The sequence below is a fragment of the Gekko japonicus genome, unplaced genomic scaffold (assembly GCF_001447785.1).
Source record: "Gekko japonicus isolate JY-2015 unplaced genomic scaffold, Gekko_japonicus_V1.1 scaffold804, whole genome shotgun sequence".
In the NCBI taxonomy this organism is placed as follows: Eukaryota; Metazoa; Chordata; class Lepidosauria; order Squamata; family Gekkonidae; genus Gekko; species Gekko japonicus.
Genome location: NW_015159735.1, coordinates 591,973 through 606,870, shown reverse-complemented (window position 1 = coordinate 606,870; position 14,898 = coordinate 591,973). Strand labels below are relative to the sequence as shown.

Here is a 14,898-nt window from a genome sequence, read left to right as displayed (position 1 = left end):
CTGCAGTCCCATTTAAATGGATGAGGATTATCCATATGCAATCATAAAAAAGGACGGTATCCTTCAATTCCTGTCCAGAGCATTGTGGAATTCTGATGTGCACATGGAGTCCAGTGCAGCCAAGGATTGCCATGCTCTGCTCATTAAATGCTCCGTACATGGAACATTCTATAGTAAAAGTGAATCTGAGGAGACTCTGCTCATTCCAATGCCTGTCTGAGCACTATAGCCAGCCTACACATCCCTGAAGGAATGGATCAGGATTTTAGGCTGCAGTTATGTACATTCCTATCTATGGTTAAGAACTGTGCACATGACCACTATGTGCACACAACCACTATGCATATTTACAAAAGCACCTTTCCTGGGTGGTAATCCATTTGCATGACTGAGGAAAAGATAGTGCATCCTTCTTCTCCACCCACATGCCATGGTGACTGAATACATTAAGCCTCTGAATCCCAGTGCCAGGAGGCAACCTCAGGGGATGGCCTCAGCATCTATGCGCTGTTGTTGGCCATCTAGAGGAACTGGTTGGCCACTGTGTGAGACAGGATGCTGGGCTAGATGGGCCACTGGTCTGATCCAGCAGGTCTCTTCTTATGTTCGCATCCCTAAAACAAAATAGGAACTTCATGTGGAAGGGCATATGCACTATGATCTTTCTCCCTTTTGCTTTTGAAGGGAAGAGTACATGAATTGGGTCAATGTACATACAGTCTCTGTCCTGGGTGTCCACCTAATACATTACTTTAAGAGATTGAACCAGTGAAGTTATCTATCACAGAGTTCAACTAAATGAGCAACTGGAAGATGAATGGTGCTCCCAAATTCTCCCCCCCTCTAAAAACCATGTGCACAGGGGCCTAACTCCAATCAGGACTACAGCATGAAGGGAGAGGATAAATTTCAGCCTTCCCCGGAGCCATATTCATGACCTGAAATGACCACGGGAAGGCACTATTTGTTCTTTGAGCAAATAGACAAACATCCATAGTTAAGGTTGCCAACCTCCAGGTGAGGCCTAGAAATCACCTGGAATTGCAAGTGATCTCTGGACTACAGAGATCAATTCCCCTTGAGGAAACCGCAACTTTGGCGGGTGGACTCTGGGTATAAATGTTTTAATAAATAAATAAAGTATACCCTGCTGAAGTCCCACCCCCTTTCCAACCTTCACACTTAGGGTTGCCAGCCTTAAGGCTGTAATTACAACTGATCTCCAGGCAATAGAGATCAGTTCCCCTGAAGAAAATGGCTGCTTTGGAAGGTGGACTCAAGGGCATTATACCTAGCTGAGGTCCCTCCCCTCCACAACCCGTCCCTCCCCAGGCTCCACACACAAAATCTCCAGGAACTTCCCGACTTAGAGCTGGCAAACTTACCCATATCAGTACCAGTTTGTTTGTTTGAAAAGGCTGGGATAATTTCAGGTCAGAACAATTGCACAGAGGAAAGGTTTAAAGCCCCCCTTCTCTCGTGCTCTGGTTCTGATCAGAATAGGGCCACTGCTTGACTGAACTTTAGAGAAGAAAGCCAGCTGGAGCTCCTTTCATGGAACTCTGAGAGTTTCATTTAGCTGAGCCCTGAGTCAGATCACTGATCCATCTAGTAAAGAGAACATAAGAACATAAGAGAAGCCAATGTTGGATCAGGCCAATGTCCCATCCAGTCCAACACTCTGTCACACAGTGGCCAAAAATACCAGGTGCCATCAGGAGGTCCATCAGTGGGGCCAGGACACTAGAAGCCCTCTCCCTGTTGCCCCCCCCCCCAAGCACTTTGTGGCCATGGTCTGCTTACTGGACAGTCAGAAAGATCTCAGCTGCTGGCTTTTCTAAACCTGCTACTCAAGATCTTTTAAACTGGAGATGCCTAGAAATGAATGGAGATATTTTTTTTTGCATGTAAAGCATGCCCTAACCTGGATAGCCCAGGCTAGTCCAATCTCATCAGATCTTGGAAGCTAAGCAGGGCTGGCCATGTTTAGTTCTTGGATGGGAGACCACCAAGGAAGGCCATGGTTGCTATGCAGAGCCAGGCAATGGTAAACGACCTCTGAACATCTCTTGCTTTGAAAGCCCCCTCCCACCCCGGTTAATTTTAAGTCAGCTGTTTCTTGGTGGAAATCTACATATCTATCTCAAGCATGTTTTCTGTCCAAGAGTGATGGCCCCAGATCTCTGTTATGCAAAGTGATAGCCACCCATAGGTCTAAACTGGTCTTTAGAAGTAAGTCTAAGTTCAAGGGGAGTGACGTTCAAAGACGTATGCATAGGACTACCTACAGCACTAAATGGAAAAAAGCCAAGGCATAGGGCACACACTGAAACATTATTCCTTTGGTGCTGGATAATAATAATAATGTAGGTACAAAAACAGATACTTTAAACCTCTTCCTAGGTACAAGAAAAGTGTTGCCTTATTCATAGAAAACTATGAGACAATAAAAAACAGATGTTCTTTGCAGAACACAAATGCTACATTTGTTTGTGACCTTGATAGGCATGGAGGGGGGGGAGGACAGGTGCAAAACAGTGCAAAGCATATGCAATTTGAATCTTACAGTATTTCACTACAAAAAATGTAGCATCAAAAACGCAGCCCCTTTTCTTAGAGATTATATATTAAGAGGAAAAACTCAAAAGAAGATTTGAAATCTCCAGAGTGGTATATAGATATATGCCCTGGTTTTGAACAAACTTATCATGTGTCTTCATGACTCCAAAGAGGCAGATTATAGGAATTCAGTACTGGAATGATGTCTGTGGAGTGAACAAGGTGTTGCTTTAACCTCATAGGCGTTAACAGACTTGTATCCCTGTAAACTGCTTGTGAATAGTATTTAAAGGCTTATTTGATTTTTTAAATGGTGCAGGATATTTTTAAAAATCCTTGGCAATATAGGGTTTTAGATTAGCTTGTCCCTTGGCATATTAGCTTTCTCCATGTGGGGAGGCTTTATTTATATGGAGAAGTATTCAAACCTGTAATCTCCCACCTGTAGCGTCAATCCAGGAAGAATGCCTCCATGCCGTGAATATTCACTGGTGGCCCTGTGTATATCCTATGAAGCTAGATGCAAACGTTGGAAATCAAATCTACTGGACAGGTTTCATACAGAGGAGTTAATTTAGCAAATAAATGTAATCAATCAATAAATCAGGAGAAATGATAGAAGGATTTCTGCAAGAAGAAATAAAGCAGAAATCTTCCATGCATCAATACGCAGCACTAGGCTCGCAATGAATGACGCTTTCTTCCTACATCTGAATAAAGGCTGCTGCCTCAGTGACATTTTCTCTGCTTGAAGGCAGTCGCCATTCGCGTCATCACAAATGGTGTCGGGTGCAACAGTTCACTTTGCTGCAAGCACAAATTTCAGGGAGATTTCCCCCGCAAAGGTGATTTAACGCTGAAGCTGGATCCTGTCATGCTGGCCATGCCTTTTGGAACAGTCCTCCTGATGATGAAGATCCTTGATCTTTCCATGCAACGATGACACTAATTGCTTCTCTTGGGTAGGCACTGTCCCATGATTAATGGAGTAATCAAGACAACAATATTTGAGGCGGTCCCACGCCAATGCAGTGAACCACAAAGTTTGGCTGGATATGGTAGCCAGCCATTATTTCTAGCCAGTATTACATGCTTCGCTCACTTCTGTTCTACAGAACCACAGTAAAATGCATCCTTTTTGGACCTTGTTTAGTAAAGGGGCTATATAGACGAGGAGGAGCAGCTTTGTATGTGGTGGTAATTTACACTCCCCAACCCATGGCACCGCTGCTGCAGCCCAGAACCAGCTGTAGCCTGGTGCCATTTTGAAAGAGGTACTCTAGTCTTCTTGCATTGCTGGCATAAAGATACATGACTCCTGTGCTCCGAAGGTTCTCCCTGATGGCCGTCAGAATCAAATTTCCAGTTGATAAAAATGACTTGGCAACCACATCTATGGACTCTGCCATTCCATGTGTCCAGACTCTGCCATTTGTCTTGTAGAATGCACAAGTCAAACTCCTCATTACCTAAATGTTTAATGGATGAGTCTTCCAGGAAAATCAGAGAAATGAAATTAGGCTGAAGATTGATAGAGTTTCTCCTTTGGACACAATAAAGCCAGAACAACATATTTCAAAGGCTTTAAATGCTCATGTACCCAGCTGACAAGAACCCTTTCACACATTACTTTTGCGGGCATACTTAATACATTGCTATGTAAGCTGTAATAAGCCCCACACTGGGAGAGATGCGAGAGACCCTCCTGGGGCATGAAGAGTTGCCAGCTGGGCCATCAGTAGCTGGACAATTACAATTTTACTTCAATGATTGGCCTGAGAGGAGCCAATCAGCTTTTGCAGCTGTGTGGCAACAGGGGCTGCGGTCACACGGAACATTAGCCATGCGAGTCAGACGGAAGACATGCGGGTTTTCCGGGCGCGATCTCACCGGCACATCTGGGAAGTGTAGCACTCCCGTGGCTCAAACGAGGCTTCCTGCCGAAACCACGCGGCAAAAAACTAGTACCTCCGAGGTACTAGTTTCCGGAAACCGCGGGGCAAGGGCGGGCGTCTGATCGCGTTTCCGGTGGCATCCGGCGCCCGCCCATGTTCCCTGGCGAAAAAGTTTTTTTTTTCTTCAAGTCTTTGTGCATGCGCAAAAGCACACAACGGAGCATGCGCAGTCATGGTGTAAACAAAAAAAAAACCTTCCAGTTTGCCGCACCGCGCACTTCGTTTTTGCGCGCGGGATTGTCCTGCGATCGGCACCTCTCCTTTCCCACGGAACCTCCACAGTACCTCCACGGGAGGTCTGATCAGGTAACCGCGCCTTAGTTTGCCCCGGGGCAAACTGCCACACTTCCCCCCCGCAGTTTCCTGCCCGTGTGACCGGGACCAGGGAGAGGACAAAAGATCCATATCCAGCCTTTCCCTTGCTGCTGCTGTCTCTGCTCTGTGTGGCTGCCTCTCCTTGGCCCCCAAAGTTCACACCAATGCAAACAGTAGTGACCTATTCAGAGGCAACAGCTTTCCCAACTTCTTGGAACAGCTTCTGGCTGGGCCAAAGGAGATGCAGAAGGTAGGAAGGTTCTTGGAAGCCTTAGCATGTGAGATGCGGTTCCATGGGCTGCTCTTTGAATCCCACCCTATATTGGAGGCCCAGAAACCAGAGAACATTCAGAAACGGGTTGTGTGTGATCAGACAATTGTGAGAAAGACAGGCGTACTCCTAAAATGTAAAGTATGAATGAGACATTCACCAACATGCATCATACAGGACCTTGCACCAGGGAGCCATGACTGGCTGCAGTCCCCTACTGATTATTCACTCAGGGCATCATGTATTTAGGAAGCTGGATTGAATGTAAAAAGAAAATGACACAACTTGTGCTGTCATGAAAGGTTATGTTGGTTCCAAGACCTTGTTCATACCAAGAACAAATGATAACTAACCTCTGCTTTTTTCATGACATCCACATCTAAGTGCTCAAGTGAAAGTCAGTGGGATGTTAAAGATTTGAAACAATGGAATGATGTAGTAGAGATATGACATGTTGTAATGTAGAAGTATGGACACCGTTCATCAGTTGGAGCCAAACCTTCAGTCATGATATAAGCATGAAGAGCTCCTTACGCTGGACATCTGGAACCCATTGTTCAGTCTAGGGCGTAAGTGGTGGTTTTGGTGAAGAGCAAGATCCTTGACTGTCAAAACTGGTTGCTCGGCCTGGCAACTGGAATGAATGATATCTTTTCACAAATGATATTCCCATGTATTTGTTGCATATTGAAAGACATACGATTCATTCATTGCCATGTGGAAAGACTTTATACCATTATTACAATGGAAAGTTATCTGCAATGGAGCCTACTTAATTGGTAGGTTATAGGTGTTAAATTAAGTTACCCTTCATTTTTTCCTGACGGAACCTCATGCAAAACATAAGTGCTTGTATATTTGGGCTATGCATGTAGTATTCAGCAGTGGCAGTTGATTGAGGTAACTAGCAGATCTCAATGTCTGATAGTGGACTTGGGGATTCCATCTTGATAACTGTTCTGTTTTGTTAGTTGCTGTAGATTTTCTGGGTTTTGTGGCCATGGTCTTGGCATTGCAGAACCTGACGTTTCGCCAGTAACTGTGACTGGCATCCTCAGAGGTATAACACAGAAAGATGGAGTACTCTCTGCACAGAGTGTACTCCATCTTTCTGTGTTATACCTCTGAGGATGCCAGTCACAGTTACTGCCGAAACATCATGTTCTACAATGCCAAGACCACAGCTGTGAAAGCCTTCGACAACATATTGTTCTGTTTTGATCCAAGATTTTATCCAAAGCCAAAGACTTACACCAAATCCCAAAGCAGGGCCCCAAATCTCCCCCTCATGTGGTTGCCTGCAATAAGTAATACAAATCCAACCCTAGTTCCAACTGTAGCATACCCACAGGAGGCCTCTATGGCCTGTCATCCACCAAGCAGAATGTATTCCACTATCCATAGTGCAGTCCCTCTATTTTTGAAGCAAAATTAAAGGTTTTTGCTTTTTAAAAAATTACCACCTTGGTTTGGCTTCAGAGGTGGATTGGCCCTCATCAATGTAATCCTAATCAGATGACAGCATTCAAAATCCATTAAATCAATGGACTTTGAAAGGCATAACTCATTTTAGGATGACACTGTGAATTCACAGAGGACGTTCCCAGTGGACAGCTGCCCAGGAAGACCACAAGCAGCTAGAAGAAGCTGAGCTCCATTGTGGGGGCTGTTCAGCTCTGACCAAACAAGCAATGGCAGCAATGGACATCATTAGGGGTGTGCAAGGAAAAAAAAATCATTTTTTTCGGATTTGGGTATAAAAAAGCTGAATTTATTTGCCATTCCCAAATATTCCCAAATACCACTATTGGCATTGTATTCTGATTCGGGAAATATCGAATATATTCGGCCCCATTATACCCTATGCAGCCTTTATATTCAATGGCAAATCTCCTAAGGTATATTCAGTGGGCTGGTGGAGAAGGGATTTGAGGCAGAGGCACCAGATTTGCAGCATAGCTGCTGGAGCCCCTCCCCAAAAGAACCTCCAAATTTTAAAAATATTTGACCAGGAGATCCAATTCTATGGGCACCCAAAGAGGGTGCCCCCATCCTCCATTTTTTCCGGGGGGGGGGGGGGGGGGTAAAAAGGAATACCAAGCCCAGCAGAATGTCCCAGAGAATCTCTGCAGTAGAAAGTGAGGGGGGGCATGTTTGCAAGGCCAGCAGCCGAACCAGTGCAATGGGCCCAGCAGAACCAGTGCCACTGTGGCAGTGCCAAAACCCAACAGGACTAAGGTTAGATCTGAGAACCTCTGAAGTAAGGGGGGCAGCAGAACCAGTGCAACCTACTAGCACCCAGCAGCAGAATTTAGGACCAACCTACTGATGCCTAGCAGCAGAACCCAGTGCCAACCTACTAGAGCCCAGCAGCAGAAGCCAGTTCCATTATGGCAAATGCCTGGCCAGCTCAACAGGACTGATTTCAAGCACAGAATCCAAGCAATGGGAAGGGAGATTGCAGGGCAGCATAACCAGTGCAGTAGTGGCTGCCCAGTAGCAGAACCCAGTGCCAACTTACTAGTGCCTAGCAGCAGAACCCAGTGCTATAGTGGCAAATGGCAGCTCAACATGACTGAGCTTCTGTGTATTGGACTGGCCTTGGTTCAGGTGGGCTAGCAAAAGTGCCTGCCCACCTTGCACTTTTGCATATTCTGCTGGGCTTCTACTGCCTTGCTTCTGCCAAAGAAATTTTTAAAACCCTGTTGGAATTCTCTGGTGTGTGATTGGTTAGTTCTGTTGTTGCCACATTGGCACTGGGTTCTGCTGCTGGACACTAGTAGGTGGGTTGTGCTGCTGGGCACTAGTACACTGCACTGGTTCTGCTGTCTATGCAGAAATGCCCCCTCAGTTTCTACTTCAGAGATTCTCAGATTTGACTACCATAGGGTCCTTTTGGGGAAAGGTTCCAGCAGCTATGCTGCAAATTTGGTGCCTCTACCTCAAACCCTCTCCCCCCCAGCCCACTGAATATACCCTAGGAGATTTGCCATTGACTGTAATGTCCCCATAGGGTAAAATGGAGCTGAATAATAGCTGAATAAAGCTGAATAGTATTCAGGTATCTCTATTTGGCTACTGAATAGATGCTCTGATTTGGTATTTGGCTTAATAAATACCTGAAAAATGCCAAAAAAGGCATTATTCAGGTATTTATTTGGCTTGGTAAATACTGAATGCACACCCCTAGGCATCATCTGACACCCATGTGCTGCTAGTGACCAGGTCTCAGACTGAGAGACCCAGAGGTGGTACAGAAAGAGGTGATGGGGGTACCTGTGCCCTTTGTGGGGATGCTAATGCTACAAGAGCCATTCTGCTTGGTTGCCCTTGGGTCTTTGAACATCCACCCAGCCCTTTCTCTGTTTGATTTGGTGGTCAGAAGAAGTTGTGAAGACCTGATTCATAGTACTGGAAAGCTAGAATCCATTCAGTGATTACATCCCACTGAGGACAGAGCAGATGCATATTTCTTGACATCCAAATTGTTTTTTCTTATTAGATTGTAATGGCTCAGCACTGATGCCATTTAAATCTAATGCTGTAATTCCCTTTTCCAATTGTCCTCTGGCAGAAACCAGAGGGGGTTTAAACAGAATATTTTACTTTCTCATTGCAATTTCGCATCGGAGCAACCTCAAAAATTCCTAGATTCAATTGTCCAATGATAAAAACGGCATATGCTCCAGAGTTCTTGATTTATACACTTTAGTTTTTCCTAGCAATGCTCATCGATTACCCCCTTCTTTTCTGCTTTTAAAAAAAACCCATTTTACTGGTATATTTTTGAAAAAATTTTACTTTCTCATTGCAATTTCGCATCGGAGCAACCTCAAAAATTCCTAGATTCAATTGTCCAATGATAAAAACGGCATGTGCTCCAGAGTTCTTGATTTATACATTTTAGTTTTTCCTAGTAATGCTCATCAATTACCCCTTCTTTCCTGTTTTTTTTAAAACCCCATTTTACTGGTATATTTTTGAAAAAAAATTAGGAATAGGCTTGTAAATGTTGTGAACTGCCTCTGAAGGAATTTTTTTTAAAGAGAAGAGTGCAGATTGTAAATATTTTGAAATAAAGAAATGACAAATGGGACCAATGTTCCCTCTAAGCTGAGTTAGTGTGAGCCTCCAACACACATTTTTGTCTCAGCTCAGGAAAGATGGCTCCAGAGCAAACTAATTTATGCAGTAACCAAATTGCTCGCTCACAACTTTAATGCCGTTAGCTCACAAAGTAGAGTTTTCACTCACAAAACTCCACAGCTTAGAGGGAACATTGAATGGGACTAATGTAAAAGGATATGATTTAAAAGTGGAAACCTTTCATCGCAATGGAGACTATAGTTAAGGCAATGTTCTTTCTCTTGTACGTATTTTTCTTTATTGAAATTTAAAAATTACACTGATGTTAGCATAGAGTTTGGTGCCACACAATGCTGGCTTTTGTTAAAACTAAGCACGTCTCAGTTCTGGTGAATGTCTAGATGGGCAAACTGCAAGACCTGCACAATCTGCTCTGAGATTCCACAAAGATGAATGTTATATAACAGTGAAGTCCTAAGTAGAATCACACTCTTTTAATCCCATTAACTCAAATAGATTTAGAAGGGTGTAACTCTTCTTAAAATGGCATCATAAAGTGATAAATACATCTGACAGCTCCTGCACTTTGTAGAATGAAAGCTGTGTAAAATTGCAAGGCAGTTCTGGTTAACAGGTGGAAAAGAAAGCTATTTCAGAAATGAATTCTGTAGTCATTGCAGCATTTGTGCTGGGAAATACATGGAGTTCTGTTCTTGGGGGAAAAAACACACCAGAGTTTGGGCTCTTCATTCCCATTGACTTTCATAGGGTGGTTTACTTTTTCTTTTCCTAATGTTTGCCTTACAAAAATGCTCTCCTATGAAGCAGGAGCCTATTTGGGCAGAAGGTATTCAATACAGAAGGCTAGCAGAAGTAGAAGAAGAAGAGAAGAGATTGGATTTATACCCTGCCCTTCATTACCCAAAGGAGTCTCAGAGCAGTTTACAATCCCTTTCCCTTCCCCTCCCTACAACAGACACCCGACCTGTGAAGTAGGTGTGGCTGAGAGAGCTCTCTCTTGAGAACTGCCCTTGAGAGAACAGTTCTGAAAGAACTTATGACTGACACAAGGTCATACATGTGGAGGAGTGGGGGAATCAAACCTGGTTCTTCCAGATTAGAGTCTGCGCTCCTAACCACTACACCAAACTGGCTCTCAAGATGAGCAGCAGGCCACAGCGGTATTGCAATCCTCTTACCTCGACTAAGGGGTGCCAGTGAGTGATTGGTTTGCGGGGGTATGCCAGCATTTCATTCCAGTGGTCTCTTCCCAGTCCTTCTGCATCGAGTCCAACTCTACAGACCCCGATCACCTCATTGTGTCCTACTCTAGGATTAGAGAAGGAGAAACTAAAGTCACAATATAATTCTTTACCCCAAGAGCCATATATGGCCTGTAACACAAGAAATGCTGGCCAGATAACCAAATTCTGTGACCAAAGGGTGGCTATGCAGTCTGCATGGGTTTTCCCCCCACATCCATCAAATTTGCGTTATTCCTTTTTGCTTGCATGATTTAATTTAATTTTGCTAATCGTAGAGAGGGACAAGGAGTTATGTGGGGCACAGAAGTCACACCTGGCATCTCATCTGGCTGAATTCTGCACCTGCGACCACATTGTGTGCTTTTTTCCTGTGTTTCCATGGAGTTTCAACACACACACACATTTCTGTCTGTCTCTTATGCCATGACAGCAGATTGGCAGCAGTGCCGTGTGTATAATTATCTTTAAACAAATTAAATCTTTCCCTCACTTCCAAATGTGAGCTAGTATTGAAAAAAAAATTCTGAGATCCCAAGCCAGTTGGGTCCGTGGTTAGCATGTCAGATTAGGATCTAGCAGATCCTGGTTCTACTCTGCTATGAGGCTTGCCAGGTGACTTTGGGCCCAAAGCTCAGTTCCTCTCAGACTAACCTACAAGGACAAAATGGAGATCAGAAAAGTCTATGCTACCCTGAGCTCTTTGGGGGAATGCCCTCATGGTGGAAAGTGCCAAGTTGCAGGTCAGGGCCTGGCTGGACAAGGCTACCCGGATCTCATCAAATCTCAGAAGCTAAACTGTGTCATCCCTGGTTAGTATTTGGATGGGAGACCACCAAGGAAAACCTTACAGGATCGTTGTGTCGGCTGCGACTCAATGGCACTTTACATAAACTACGTATTAGACAGAACAAAGTTTGAGTCCAGTGGCACCTTTACGACCAGCAAAGTTTTATTTAAGGTGTAAGCTTTTGTGTGCAAGCACACTTCCTCAGACACATTGAAACAAGGTCGTGTGCCTGCACATGACACCTCACACCTTAAATAAAACTTCATTGGTCTTAAGGGTGCCATTGGACTCAAACTTTGTTCTGCTGCTTCAGACGGCTACCTACCTGAATGCATTAGACAGATAAAAATGCATTAGTTAGCTAGCTCTAGATATATTTTTGTAAAAAAAATGAAACATCAAACTCAAATATAAAACACATTAACACCACAATTATATTTTAATACTTTTAAAAATTAAAGATATTAACTTCTAAACTGTGGAGAGGACGAAGAGAATGGATTTTTGTCACCTTTCCCTTCCCACTGTAGCTGCCTCTCTTGGAAGATGGGCCATTCCTGCTTTTTTCCTGTGAGTTTCCTGTCCCCACATCCCATATAATTCCCGATGGTTCCTTGTTACTCAGGAACAGCTTTTCATTGGGGGTAGGGGTGGGTCAATCCCATTGTACACCATAAATGGCAATGTCCAAATGAGAAAAAGCCTGCCAAAATGTAATATTAAGGAAAATAAAATAAAATGCTTCATACCGGTCGTAGTCCATAACGGCAATGGAGAGGCTGACCTGGTCCACGTTCTCTGGAGGGATGTCAAAGATGATGGCCTCACTGTATACTGGATTGAGAGTGTTTTTCTTTATTGTTGTTTTCCTCTTTTTCAATCGCCGGCCATCACACATCAGGGATACTTTGACATATGGATCTGAGGGAACAGGCAGGGGCCTTTAAACACTACCTTCCCTTCTACTAGAGTGCGCCAGGTGGCTAACAAAATCATGACTGCATCTAGCACTTATACCAATGATCCTCAAAAGGATCACAATCAAGATATTTCAGTGACAAGCTGATATTTCCTTGAACTATCCACTACAGTTTTCTTTTTTAATTAAAAGATGCAGCCACTTTGGTCCCCATCAGTGATTTAGTACATCTCAGAAGTTTTGGAATGTTGTGCCAGTGTGTGCCATTTTTACACTATCATTTAAGTTCCTTTGCTACTTTGCTGCTCATTCACCCAGTTGGCCAGACTGGAAACATTTCACCGTCCAGTCACCCTCTTAGAATCATAGAATTATAAAATCATAGAGTTGTAAGGGACTTCCAGGCTCATCTAGTCTAGCCCCCTGCACAATGCAGGAAATTCACAAATACCTCCACCCACACCCCCAGTGACTGCCGTTTCATGCCCAGAAGATGACAGAAACCCTCCAGGATCTCCAGCCAAATTGGCCTGGATAAAAATTGCTTCCTGACCCCGAAGTAGTGATCAACATTTCCCTTGGCATGTAAAAAGGGCCATGTAAAAAGGGCCACAAGAACTAAGCACTGATGCAACCCTTCCTGCCCTCCCTCTCATGATCTGCCTGTTCACAGAATCAGCATTGCTCACAGATGGTCATCTAGCCTCTGAAAACCTCCCAAAGAAGGAGAGCCCACCACCTCCTGAGGAAGCCTGTTCCACTGAGGAACCATTTTAACTGTCAGGAAGTTCTTCCTAATGGTTAGCTGAAAACTCATTTGATTTAATTTCAACCTGTTGGTTCTGGTCTGACCTTCTGGGGCAACAGAATACAACTCCATACCATTCTCTATATGACAGTCCTTCAAATACTTGAAGTTGGTTATCATACCACCTCTCAGTCATCTCCTCTCCAGGCTAAACATACCCAGCTCCTTCAACCTTTCCTCATAGGACTTGGTCTCCAGAGCCCTCACCATCTTCGTTGCTCTCCTCTGGACACATTCCAACTTGTCTATATCCTTCTTAAATCGTGGTGCCCAAAACTGAACACAATACTCTAGGTGAGGTCTAACCAGAGCAGAGTAAAGCAATACCATCACTTCGTGTGATCTGAACACTATACTTCTGTTGATACAGCTCCAAATCACATTTGCCTTTTTAGCTACCGCATCACACTGCTGACTCATGTTCAGTGCATGGTCTTCTAAGACCCTTAGATCCTTTTTGCCTATACTACTGCCAAGACAAGTCTCCCCCATCTTATAATTATGCATTTGATTTTTCCTACCTAAATGCAGAACTTTACATTTATCCCCATTGAAATATATTTTATTTGTTTTATTCCAGTATTCCAGCCTGTCCAGTTCATCCTGTATCCTGACTCTGTCTTCTACCATATTTGCTACCCCTCTTGTTTACCTACAGTCCATTCCTCATTTAAACAATTGCCTTCCATTGACCATCTTTACTGAGTGGCACATTAATAGTCACAGCAGAGGGAGAAGCTGAGAATTGTCTGAAGTAAGGGCCCACAGCCTTTTTGAGCCTGTGGGCACCTTTGAAATTCTGACACAGGGTGGTGGGAGAAACCACAAAATGGCCCCTGCAGGAGATGGAGTGACACACAGAAGAATCCTAAGGGCAGGGGAAAAGACGGGTAATTTAAATAGTTCTGTGAGCTCTTCCACATTCTCAGGTTCCTTGCTTGTGTGTCTCTATTGCTTTGGTTCCCCCCCTTTTCTGTGTTGTGTGCTTTGCTCCCTCTAGTGGTCGATTTGATATTATATCATTGTATGCCCGGCATAAAAACCTGCAGTCTAAATTTGCAGAGAGATATTCTGGATAAAGAGCAATGTAATATTGACCCAACCACTAAAGGGGGCAAAACACACATGGAAAAGCCCCCCCCTCAACCAATAGGGACACACAAGTGAGGAAAATGAGAATCCAGAAGAGCCCTTTGTTTATTTTTTTTGCACTGCTCATCATAAGTAAGATTGTACCCACTAGGTGGCACTTCTTTGTAAAGATGTCAGGTTTCTTCAGAGGCATAAGGCAACTGATGATTTGCTATCCTGCTTATGACCTCGGCCTCAAGCACCTTGAATTCCTGGATACAGAATTATTCCACACAGAAACAGAATCTGGCAGTTAAGTGAAAAAGAGTAGCCTTACCTGATGAGCCTGTGATGTCCATGGCTTTGAGATTTCTGCATTTGATGACGGTGAGTGTCATCCTTCCCGCAGTAGGCAAATAACAAAGAGAGAACATGATCTCCCCCAAATCTATGCTTTCCTGAAAAGCAAAAATGTGGGAGAAGGTTTAGAGCTGCAGGATTACACTTGAAACTACCTTGATTGTACAAACATTTCAAGAAGGGAAAACATTTTTTTGTTTGCAGAATTACTGGCCTCCCCAAAGCATTTTTGGAACCCATGTCATTTTCATTTTACCATTTTATTTCTATTAAACTGTTTAGAATTAGGGTCTAGGGAGCAAAAGGTCACAGAGCATGGGCAGTTGGTAAAGTTGCTCACATATTACTAGCTGCAAGAGCCCCATCCCATCAGTCGGACTGGCCTGCAGCAGGAGAGAGAAGGCCAGAGCTTAACTGAGGGGAATTGCTAATTTCTTTGTAGATATGTGATGAGAAGGGAGAAACTGCATTTTTTTTTCAAGCTGACTTGTGATGAAACATC

The 14,898-nt window shown here is 43.9% G+C and overlaps 1 protein-coding gene across 1 annotated transcript in view; it reads right to left on the bottom strand.

Annotated features, from left to right (window-relative positions):
- Window positions 1-5,662: 5,662 nt before the first annotated feature.
- Window positions 5,663-14,898, bottom strand: part of SYT10 (synaptotagmin 10) — a 71,141-nt gene continuing 61,905 nt past the window's right edge. The window contains exons 4-7 of the mRNA XM_015429336.1: window positions 14,374-14,494; window positions 11,988-12,159; window positions 10,386-10,515; window positions 5,663-5,734 (exon numbers count right to left, since the gene is read on the bottom strand). Of these exons, the coding sequence (XP_015284822.1) occupies window positions 5,663-5,734; window positions 10,386-10,515; window positions 11,988-12,159; window positions 14,374-14,494 (495 nt within the window). The remainder of the gene's footprint in view (window positions 5,735-10,385; window positions 10,516-11,987; window positions 12,160-14,373; window positions 14,495-14,898) is intronic.